Below are 12500 nucleotides of genomic sequence, written 5' to 3' on the forward strand. Positions count from 1 at the left end.
CGAACCACAGACGAATGTTGACTAAGGAAACATAATTATCATCTACTTTGACAACTAGAGCTGCAGAGTTGTCAGATAGCAACATACAGCGAATCCCGCCGTACGTTTAGGAGTTAAGAAGGGATGAGTGAAATTTGGTCAGCGTGGAAGTTGTTGTCCCTTTCGCGCCTTCCGTTCTGACCAGCAGTGTATTATATATATATATATATATATATATATATATATATATATATATATATATATATATATATATATATATATATATATATATATATATATATATATATATATATATATATATATATATATATATATATATATATATATATATATATATATATATATATATATATATATATATATATATATATATATATATATATATATATATATATATATATATATATATATATATATATATATATATATATATATATATATATATATATATATATATATATATATATATATATATATATATATATATATATATATATATATATATATATATATATATATATATATATATATATATATATATATATATATATATATATATATATATATATATATATATATATATATATATATATATATATATATATATATATATATATATATATATATATATATATATATATATATATATATATATAAGACGAGACAGACGTAAGCGGTGCAAGTCTGGAGTATGGTGTGGCCCAGGTGGAGGCAGGCAGAAAATGCATATATATATATATATATATATATATATATATATATATATATATATATATATATATATATATATATATATATATATATATATATATATATATATATATATATATATATATATATATATATATATATATATATATATATATATATATATATTTTCTGCCTGCCTCCACCTGGGCCACACCATACTCCACACTTGCACCGCTTACGTCTGTCTCGTGACCCCTTCTGCCCTTGGTGTAGGACTACCCGTGATACCATGAAACATTTCCTGCTTCAGTGCCAACGTTTCCACTCTCAACTCTATGCACCCAGTTCTCCGCCCTGGCCATCATAACACTGGACATGCCCATCCACCCTCCTGGCGGCCTCAGTAGTCCACCCCTCCTGGCAAACTGCTTTCCTTTGCCTTACTTGTGCCTTCTTGAGGAAGACCGGCCAGTTACCACGCCTGTGATACCCACACAAGACTACCCCAGGGCTTTTAAGGATCCAAAAGAGGCCACGAAGATCTATGGATCCTTATGAGCCCTGGGGTAGTCCTGTGTGGGTATCACAGGCGTGTTAGCTGGCTGGTCTTCCTCAAGAAGGCATAGGTATGGCGAAGGACATCAGGTTGCCAGGAGGGTGGGCAGGTCGAATGTTGTGGTGGCCAGGGCGGAGAGCCGGGAGCGTAGTGCAGTCAGTATATTGAGAGTGGAAGCATGGGCATTGAAGCAGGAAATGTTCCATGGCATCAGGGGTAATCCTACACCAAGGGTAGAAGGGATCACGAGACAGCAGGCGGTGCAAGTGAGCACTGAGCGTGGTGTGGCCCAGGCAGAGGCTGGCGATGGCTGATGTGCCTTGCGCTCCTTCCTGTGATTGACTCACTGTTTGAATCTTGTAGCAGCTCTCATCAAGGAATATACAGAGAGAAAGTTTTGGTGTGGGTCAAAGTTTGGAGGACAGCGACGGTGCTGCTATCTGTTGGAAGCGAGTAATTTCATAGAAAACGTTATTAGAGTAACTTAAAATTTCTCCCATGCTTCCTCCCCCTTCTCTTATTTTTCCCTGCATTCTCTCGTGGTTATGAACTTATAAGGCATATATATATATATATATATATATATATATATATATATATATATATATATATATATATATATATATATATATATATATATATATATATATATATATATATATATATATATATATATATATATATATATATATATATATATATATATATATATATATATATATATATATATATATATATATATATATATATATATATATATATATATATATATATATATATATATATATATATATATATATATATATATATATATATATATATATATATATATATATATATATATATATATATATATATATATATATATATATATATATATATATATATATATATATATATATATATATATATATATATATATATATATATATATATATATATATATATATATATATATATATATATATATATATATATATATATATATATATATATATATATATATATATATATATATATATATATATATATATATATATATGCGTTTTCTGCCCTCCTCCGCCTGGGCCACACCATACTCCTTACTTGCATCGCCTACGTCTGTCTTGTAACCACTTCTGCCACTTTTGAAGGACTACCCCTGAGGCCATGGAACATTTCCTGCTTCAATACCCACGTCTCCTCTCTCAACATACTGCATTACGCTCCCGCCACTCCGCCCTGGACATCACAACACTCGCCCTGTCCACCCTATTGGCGGCCTCAGGCGTCCACCTTTCCTAGCAACCTGTTGTCTTTCGCCTTACTTGTGCCTTCTTGAGGAAGACCAGCCAGCTACCACGCCTGTGATACCCACACAGAACTACCCCAGGGCTCATAAGGATTCAAAAGAGGCCACGAAAATCTATGGATCCTTATGAGTCCTGGGGTACTCCTGTGTGGGTATCACAGGCGTGGTAGCTGGCCGATCTTCCTCAAGAAGGCACAAGTTAGGCGAAGGACAGCAGGTTGCTAGGAAAGGTGGACGCCTGAGGCCGCCAAGAAGGTGGGCAGGTAGAGTGTTGTGATGGCCAGGGCGGAGAGCCAGGAGCGTAATCTTCTATGTTGAGAGAGGAGGCGTGGGCATTGAAGCAGGAAATGTTCCATGGCCTCAGGGTAGTCCTACACCAAGGGCAGAATAGGTCACAAGACTGATGTAGGCGATGCAAGTGAGCACTGAGCGTGGTGTGGCCCAAGTGGAGATGGGCAATGGTTGATGTGCCTTGCGCTCCTTCCCGTGACTGACTGACTGTTTTTTTAATCTTGTAACGGCGCTCATCCTCCCCCGCTGATTCATCCCCCCATCCCTCACTCCCTTATTACTTACGACCCGCGCGCCATCTGTTGGAAGCGAGGTTCCCTAATCAATTCCTCCAGCCCGCCCATTGAACCCGTATATCCTCCCTAGAATCATTGGCTCTCATCCTCCCTCTCTGATGGGCCCCCTCATCCCTCACCCCCTTATTACCTGCGACCTGCGCGCCATCTGTTAGAAGCTAAGCTCCCTCCTCCCTCCTCCAGCCCGCTCATTGAACTCGTATATCCACATACTATAGAGTTGTTGGTGCCGAGGACACCGTCGGTGGTGCCAGACGACCGTGTCACCGTGATCTCAATCCCTGGGAGAAGTTATATTACAGTACACATCAGTCGCCTGAGCCAGCGTTGTGGTCAAGACGTAAACACAGCAGCATGGTGGAAGAGTTTGGAGATTTATTCCTTGATGGGGAGTTTTATAGGTCACTAGTGTTTCATCATTTGTATATACCAAGGGCCGAGCAGCGCAATACTCATAAAAAACAACAGGCAGGTCTTCAGTCCTTGGAAATGGTTTGATCTACGTGGGCTTGTTTTGAAGGTGTTCCATTGTATGGCTGCTGTTTTCTGACGCCTATATAATGATTGATTGATTGATTGATGCATTTATTGTTGAATTGATAAATAAATATAGCAAAGGAGGAGGATGGACCTTGCCACCCAACCCCTGGGCAAAGACTTAAGGTTAAAGTATCAAAAATATATAAATAAACAGTATAGCTACATAACAAGAATACAAGTACTTAAATAAATAAATACAGATATTGCACACCTTATTGCATAAACATCCTACAGTCTGGGAGCAAACTGAGGATATTCCCTGAGTATATCCCTGAGAGTGGTTGAGTCTAAGAGATGGTCAATGAGGCTATACAAGTCATGTTGACCTTGTGGCCTAAATTTAGCAATGAGAGAACATTCCATGATATAGTGACGCAGAGTGTGTCTTCTTGGTGCAGCACACAGCACACAGCACACACCAGGAGAAGCACTGACTTCCAAAAAGTATTTGTAGCCTATAGTGCTCCAAATCTAAACACGGTTTTCTGGCTGAGCTCCGTAGGGAATAGCAGGCATTCCAGCGCTGCCAAGTCTACGTGAACTATCGAATTAGAGCTCCGTGTATATAAGTAAGAGGCATATACAATGCTTTAACGAAAATCCAGTATCTTGAAATATTAAAAGAAAATTAATAAAAGAAAAGTTAACGTTCCACTTACAAAATCCATATCACAATACCAAATACCGGCAGACATGTGTAACAGTGTGCTGTGAAAACGTTATAATCTCTCACCATAGTCCTTAGTAAGACAAATGGTGTAATAACTGTATCCGCATTTCAATACGAATGAATTTATAAAAAAAAAGTTATTTCATATGTAAAATAAAATATTTTTAACTCCATTCACGCGGCAAAACTCATTTCTGTAAGACGCGGCCTGCCTGCGAGACAAAGTGGGAGACAAGGTCACGTGCCACGGTGGTAGATACCTACCCACCCACCCACCCACCCACACACACACACACACACACACACACACACCCTGTAGCTCAGTGGTTAGAGCGCTGGCTTCACAAGCCAGAGGACCGGGGTTCGATTCCTCGGCCGGGTGGAGATATTTGGGTGTGTCTCCTTTCACGTGTAGCCCCTGTTCACCTAGCAGTGAGTAGGTGCGGGATGTAAATCGAGGAGTTGTGACCTTGTTGTCCCGGTGTGTGGTGTGTGCCTGGTCTCAGGCCTATCCGAAGATCGGAAATAATGAGCTCTGTGCTCGTTTCGTAGGGTAACGTCTGGCTGTTTCGTCAGAGACTGCAGCAGATCAAACAGTGAAACACACACACACACACACACACACACACAATACGAATATAAGGATAGAAATAACTGTGTTCCAAATACAATACGAATGGATGTTTAAAAAAAATAAGGTATTTCGTATATAAGATGAAATATTGTTAACTCCATTCACGCGGCAACACTCAGTACTGTCCAAGGCGCTGGCTGCCTGCGAGACAAAGTGGGAGACAAGGTCACGTGTCACGGTGGTAGATACCTATCTCGCACACACACACACACACACACACGGCCCGGTAGCTCAGTGGTTAGAGCGCTGGCTTCACAAGCCAGATGGCCGGGGTTCGATTCCCCGGCCGGGTGGAGATATATGGGTGTGTCTCCTTTGACGTGTAGCCCCTGTTCACCTATAAGCACCTATAGCAGTGAGTAGGTACGGGATGTAAATCGAGGAGTTGTGACCTTGTTGTCCCGGTGTGTGGTGTGTGCCTGGTCTCAGGCCTATCTCAAGATCGGAAACAATGAGCTCTGAGTTCGTTCCGTAGGGTAACGTCTGGCTGTCTCGTCAGAGACTGCAGCAGATCAAACAAACAGTGAATTACACACACACACACACACACAGAGAGAGAGGAAATGGGAGAAGAAGGGAGAGAGCGGATATGGGAGAAGGGAGAGAGTGATAAATGAATTAGAGGGATGGGTCAGGTCACACACCTGACCGTTCAAATTCTGGGTGAAATGTGGTAGCGCTAGAATGCCTGCTATTCCCTACGAAGCTCAGCCAGAAAACCGCGTTTAGATTTGGAGCACTATAATCTGAACCTCATTGCCACCCTGTCGTGTGATGCAGTGTGTCTCCCGTAGGTGTAAGCACAGCTCTGGGAGACACGTGCATAGTGAAGACTAGTGCTACTGACCCTATGGCAACAAAGCTCCAACTGATCACTAATGCTAGTATGTACAAAGTCCTTAATGCTACTCTTAACATAACCCAGAGTGTACTCAGTGCCAGAGTCCACTGTATCATCTTGTAAGGCACACTGAGCAAGCCGGTCTGCTTTTTCATTTAGCAGGATACACACATGAGAGGGTATCCAGTTGAAATGGACCGTGGCACCAGCACATTCTACTTCTAGGGTGTGGATGAGATCAAGACACTTTTAGATCACAGTCTATGTGAGAGGTGGATTGAAGGGCATACAATGCAGCCTGACTGTCAATGAAGAAATATACATTCTTATGGAGAGGCACCACATTATCTTTTTTTTTTTTTTTTTTTTTTTTTTTTTGCCTAATAATAGAAAAGTAACCCCACTATTGTATCGAAGTCACGACAAGAATGGAATCGGACAACACCCACAACAAAGAAGGATAGATGCGATATGTCACCAGCTACCACCAACTCATTAATCTATTTCACGCCGTATTTTTTATATCGGTTCTCTCCAGTATGCTGCACAATATGTAAACGTAAATCTACATCTACAGTACCCACTTCTATGGCCCAACATACGCCTTACTATTCAGTTTTATTCAAAATGTAACTCCTTTTTTATCTCATTCCATGAGGTTGATGAGGTTGCTCCACGCTGATTGGCTAAAAAGCGTTTGCCAAACGAGAGCAAACGCCTTGGAAAGGCGTTTGCTCGGGTTTGCGAAAACTTGCCTCCGTTTATCCCCAGCCGCGCCGCTACTGAAAACGCCTTTATCGATAATCATTTGTTCATTTCCACACAATTAAATTTCTCTCTCTCTCTCTCTCTCTCTCTCTCTCTCTCTCTCTCTCTCTCTCTCTCATGTGCTTTACACCCATACTCTATTCAAAAGCGTAGCTCTTTTCAAGTTATTCTGATTTTCAAGGGTATTTATTATTATTATTATTGTTATTATTATTATTATTATTACTATTATGGTTTGAGTAAGACAGTAACAAAATTTCTACATCATTAAGAGGAGGCACACTCTTGAGAACTCATTTAATATTTTTTGTTGCCTCTTGAAATAGTTGTGGTGAAAGACCAAAACGTTTTGTAATACGGCCCCGTGAAAGCAGCAACATCAAACGTAGCGTAAGAGAAAACGAACATTTGTAAGGACTAACAACAGTAATTTTTTGTAAATGTATTTCACGCGAACATTGCCTCCGTTTTTGCGCCCTAAAGTGAGGAACAAATAGTTATCTTTGTAACTTAGCTTAGGATTCAGTGAACAGATTTCTAAGTTTAGTTTACTGGTAAAGATAAGACTGTGTGGTTATCTATCTGTATATTTACTATATTTATTTATCTGTCCAGGGCCGGCCCTTGCCATAGGCCATATAGGCGGTCGCCTAGGGCGCCATCTGCTGGAGGGGAGCCGCCGGACAGCTGTCACCTAATTGTGTCACTGAGGGGGTGGGGGCACCAGGGAGTAATTTCGCTTAGGGCACCAAAATGGCTAGGGCCGGCCCTGTATTTGGCTATCTGTCCATCAATTTATCTATACTGCCTTGACCTATCACAACATACCCATCACCCGTTCATTCCCATGGTCAATGCGTTCCTCCTACTAAACTTCCTCACTACCACTATCACCAGTTCCCCTCTCTTGCTCCTCCCTTTCTCCACCCCCTCCACCACCATCTACTTTTCCATCCAGTTACTTTTTTTAAGAAGTGAACAGTTATATTTTTACCTTTCCCGATCTTCCTTCTACTCCTCCTTCAACTTTCCCTTCTATTGCCGCTACTGAAGATACGAAGCAACTTCAAGGCTGCCACAAGTTTATAGCACCTGACTGCAGTATTAACAAGTAAATTCTACGGAAGAATTGTGTTCCATTTCGATGCTTCGAAACAAGGAAGGCATGTGTAGTATTGGGCATACAAGCTTCAGTTACTACGTAAAACTGCTTGAATTTCATGAAGGGCAGTGACTCGCGGCAATAAGCTCAACATGAGAGAACAGTGCACAACCCAGGGTGTCGCCGCCAGGATACCTGTTGTTGACTTGTTGTCGACAGAAGACTGAGCTGATCTGTCCTCCCTCCATTCTGTGACACTTGACATGCCCACAACTGATACTTTCGCGAAATGAGGAGGAGGAGGAGGAGGAGAAGAAGGAGTGTGGGGATAGAAGGAGATGGATTAGGGATGAGCAGAAGAATGTCACTAAATGAATGAGTCAGTTAATGAATGAATGGACGGGAGAAAAAAAATGCCCCTACCCTCCTCAGATCAATGAGAGCGAGAGAGAGAGAGAGAGAGAGAGAGAGAGAGAGAGAGAGAGAGAGAGATTAGTAAACAGATTTAATGAAATAAACTCGTTAGTAGAAGGAAAGGTACACATACATATATGAATAGATAAATGAATAAATGACAATCAGCAAATACAGCCTTTCTCATTTATTGGTACCATCATTACAAAATATTGTCAATCAAAACTTATGAAGAAAAATGTCATCATGGAATTTCATTATAAAGAAATAACGATAGACAAACAAATAAGCAGAATGATAAGAGAAAACAATAACAGTAGAAAAAAAATTGTAAATGTTATCTTTTCTAAACGTCCAAAATGACAAAAACACAATCTTTTTAAATATCTGCATCTCATTCAGGTTTCATTATCATCATTGTTGTTATCATTCTGGTAATAAATTGGTTGTTAGTTTTGGTACAGACTGTCATTTTTTGTCTATTTTTCAGAATTTTTTGGTTTTGTTTTCTTTAACCTATCATCATCTATTGACAAGCACCAGATTTTTTGTAATCATCAACATGTTCATTTTTGCAACAACTTGCCATGGTGCACAATACAACACCTTGTCATCTTCATCTTCATAACACACATGTAACTTATCTCATAATAAAATTTCCCCATTATATTATCTTCACTATAACCAGCATCATAAACATTATAATTATCATGAACAAAGCTGTCATCATCACAACTTACAGTAGTTTCCATCATAATGATTAAAATTAAAGAAACCCATCATAAATTTTATCAACAAATCAGTATCATCATGAGAATGGATGAATGTCATGAACAAATCTGTCGTTATTTAATACATCATCTCGTAAAATGATCCATCTCAGTTTTCCTTTTTACTTTATCATGTATTGTCATTATCAACATAAACTACATAATACAGTACGGGACTTGCAACTTAAGGTACGACATCACATCACACTATGACTAAGTTAAAAAGAGATGTGAACTGCCTCTCTCTAACCCTCTGACCGCGTACCGCTTTATTACCACTACGGTTGCCTCATGTTAGTGAAATGCTACCTTACAAAAGACGGAGATAAAAACTGCCACACGAGTGAGTTTAAATCAGATTAAAATTTTGAAATGCATGAGTAAGTATGAAAGTAAGTGGGTTTTAGAATTAATTAATTTTAGATTAGAAATTTGGAAGACGATTGATGAGGAAAATGAATGAATGATGGATAATTAAATAATTTAATCATAAGACACGAATATTCAGTGATAGGAGAATGAGTGAACAAAAAATGAGTGAATTATGGATAATGGAGTTATTCTGATCAATCTTCTATAGAATTTAAAAAAAAAATACGCGAGTAGGTATTGATCATTAAAAGGTGAAATTTAAATTAAAATGAGTGAAAAATAAATACCGGATGATTTCATTATTTTTTCTGTCTTTAATTTACTTACACATTTATGCTAAATATATTTTGATTTGGATTTTGAGAGGAGTAAAATCAAAATAAGTGTGACGGTATGAATAATAAGGATTCAGATTTTCTGCACCTGTAACGAGCTTTAGTAATGCAAATCTCTCAATGTATGTAATGTAATAATATTTCGGTTAAGTATGATACGTTATTCAATACCTGTAAACTAACCTTATTTGTGTGGAGGAAATTCCTATAAAGTAATTAAGACATTCAGATGATTGATTGAGCTGTAACCTAATCACATTTCTGTTAAGTAGTTCAAGTCTTCCAGTGCCTATAACCTGCAAAGTAAATCACTCATCCCTGAAGCGTAACCATTAAGTAATAGTACGATGTTTCAGTGCTTGTATCCTAACCTTTCAGTGACGCAAGGTCGGCCAAGGCTGCAGGGACAAGTATTAAACTAGCGGTCAGAGAGTTAGTCAATCATTGCCTTCACGGACATGCACACACAAAGAGCAAAGTTGATAGGAACATCAATGAATTTCGTAATAACTAAGCTTTGTAATTTAGCTCTATAGAAAGATCTAATGAGTAGGTGTAATACTGGAATACTTGAATTGATAACACGATCACTATGAAACAGTAAAGTTGTAATGAAATGGATTGTGATGACTATAAAACAGTGAAGCTACAATGATATGGATTACGATAACTATGGAACAGTAAAGCTACAATGAAATGAATATAAATTAATTAATTACGGTACTTAATATCATACGAAACAGTAAAGAGATGAAATGGACTGATATAATGTTATGATGTTCAAATAATTAATTAGTGGGTAACGATGATATGAAAGTAATATGGAATGAAATGGATAATGTAATAGTGCGACGCTTGAATGAACTCCTTGATAACAATATGTAACAGTGATCTGATACAAAGCTTTCTAAAATACGAGGCTTGTAGTAGACTGTCCGCGCCGCCTCAACAAGATGGCCGCTGGTATGCTCTTTGTGATGCAGTCCGTGATGATTGTGTGCAGAGACGGCTACGATGGCACTGTGCATCCCCCTCCCATTTCCCCCACCTTTATCTGTCTCAGTCGCGCGACATCTCTTGGCTAGCCGAACACAACTGCTCCACCTCAACTTGCCTTAGTTTGCGGGAGAATCTCAGCTTCTTATGTATATACTCCTCCCCTGCGGCGTGCTGGTGCTCCTCCGGGCTGCTCCCCAGCTCTGGCGACTCTGGCGTGGGTGTCTTGAGAGATGGGACGCCGAGAGGGTCCCCTGGAGGAGGGCATGGGTTTGTGACGCACTGTAGAGGCGGGAGGTGGGCATATACGCGATGAGGTGGCTCAGGGTAGGACGGCATGAAGGCGAGGGGCGGCGTGATGCTGAGACGCAGAGGTGGAGGCAGGGGAGGAGGTGGAGGAACAAAGGCGGCAGGTGCAGGAGGAGACATATCCACTACAGCCAGGAGATGCCCCTGGTAAGCAATGGAGGATTGTGGTGAGCGTCTGGAGAAATCCTTAGCGTGGGGGCGGATCGGCGTAGGTCGCAGAATTTTGGCAGAGGCAGTGCAGGTGTGTGGGGGAAAGACGGTTGCAGGCTGACTCCTGTCTGGGCGCGAGGCGTTCTGTATTCCTGTGGGGTAGAAGGTGTTGCTGAGTGTTTTGCGATCACAAGAAAAAAATTGCGTACAAGTGAACACCAGTAGATGAATAAAAGTTATTTTGGAGTATATATGAAGGTGTTAAGATCGTGAAAGTAGCGTCGATGCACAATTACTTCTCTTCTCTTTAACGCAAGGATGGTTTCCTTCCAATCTTCAGTGTGTAAGTGTAAAAGAGAGGACTTTGATTGACTCAACTGTGCTGAGATGCACACAGTCAAGCCTAGTATCACTTTTGTTGAAACAATGGCTACGTAAAGGAACAACAAAGGTTTAAATTATGTTATATGTACTCTTTAGTCGTAATTCAATTACTTGTTAGTCTGAGGTGCAGGAAGGAATACTAATGTGGCCAGAGAGCAGTAGTAGAAAGATACTCTTCAGTGAAAATAATGCCCATGATTTTGTAGTAATATATACATGAACAGGTAATTATCTGTTGTCATTGCTATTGACATCGTTGACGGCATGACTACTTGCGTAACTGCTGTATAATCTGTCCGAAACCACTACAGACGGACGTAATAATTACCGGAGCATTTTCTTATTTGTATAGGGAAAGTCAGGTGAAGGAATGAGAGGCGGCTTACCTTGGGAGGGACCTGCTGGCTGTGGTGGCTGTGGGGCCTGTGGCGGTTGTGGTGGCTGTTGGGCAGTGTTCCGCAGCAATTCCTCGATGGTGAAGCTCCTCGAAGGCACGCAGGGGTGTCTGGAAGGCTGAAGGCATGCCTCTGTGGGGTAGCGGAGGAGAGGCGGTGGCGGCGACGACAAAGAGGGCGGCAGTAGCTGGTAGCCATGCTGCAGGGCCCACACTGAGGCCCACTGGCTATCGCACACACTGACAGGCTTGCAAGGAAGCTCATGAAGAGCCTTGGGGGCACCCTCGGCAGGCGGCGAGGCGCGGCGCATGGCTTGCTGTGGAGGCAAAGAGGGTCGTTGTGGCTGTATCAGAGTGGCGTCTTTTTTCGACTTGTTCTCCTCTTTGTCCTTGGCATGTGTCCTCATGTGTCGCTCCAGGTTACTCTTGTGGCTGGTGTCGTAGCCACACAGGCAGCAGATGAACTCCTTGATACCGGTGTGCACGGAGAGGTGCCGCTTGAGCAGCGCCTTGCGGCAGAACACGTGGCGGCACACGGGGCACATGTAGCCGTCACGATGCAGGGCACGCGTATGTGCTCGCATGTCAGCTTTGTTGAAGAAACGCTTGCCGCAGCACTCCAGCTCTACGGACGACGCCTCGTGCATGGTTTGAATGTGGCGCTTCAGGTTGTTCTTTCGGTCCGTCACGTAGCCAC

At 40.7% G+C, this 12500-nt stretch overlaps 1 protein-coding gene across 1 annotated transcript in view; it reads right to left on the minus strand.

Moving 5' to 3' along the window:
* Positions 1-10629: 10629 nt before the first annotated feature.
* The window catches only part of LOC123514163 (zinc finger protein 628-like), a 1947-nt gene continuing 76 nt past the window's right edge, over positions 10630-12500 (minus strand). The window contains exons 1-2 of the mRNA XM_045271813.1: positions 11796-12500; positions 10630-11177 (exon numbers count right to left, since the gene is read on the minus strand). The exon at positions 11796-12500 is cut by the window's right edge and continues 76 nt beyond it. Of these exons, the coding sequence (XP_045127748.1) occupies positions 10630-11177; positions 11796-12500 (1253 nt within the window). The remainder of the gene's footprint in view (positions 11178-11795) is intronic.

This window comes from Portunus trituberculatus, chromosome 37, assembly GCF_017591435.1.
Source record: "Portunus trituberculatus isolate SZX2019 chromosome 37, ASM1759143v1, whole genome shotgun sequence".
Taxonomy (NCBI): Eukaryota; Metazoa; Arthropoda; class Malacostraca; order Decapoda; family Portunidae; genus Portunus; species Portunus trituberculatus.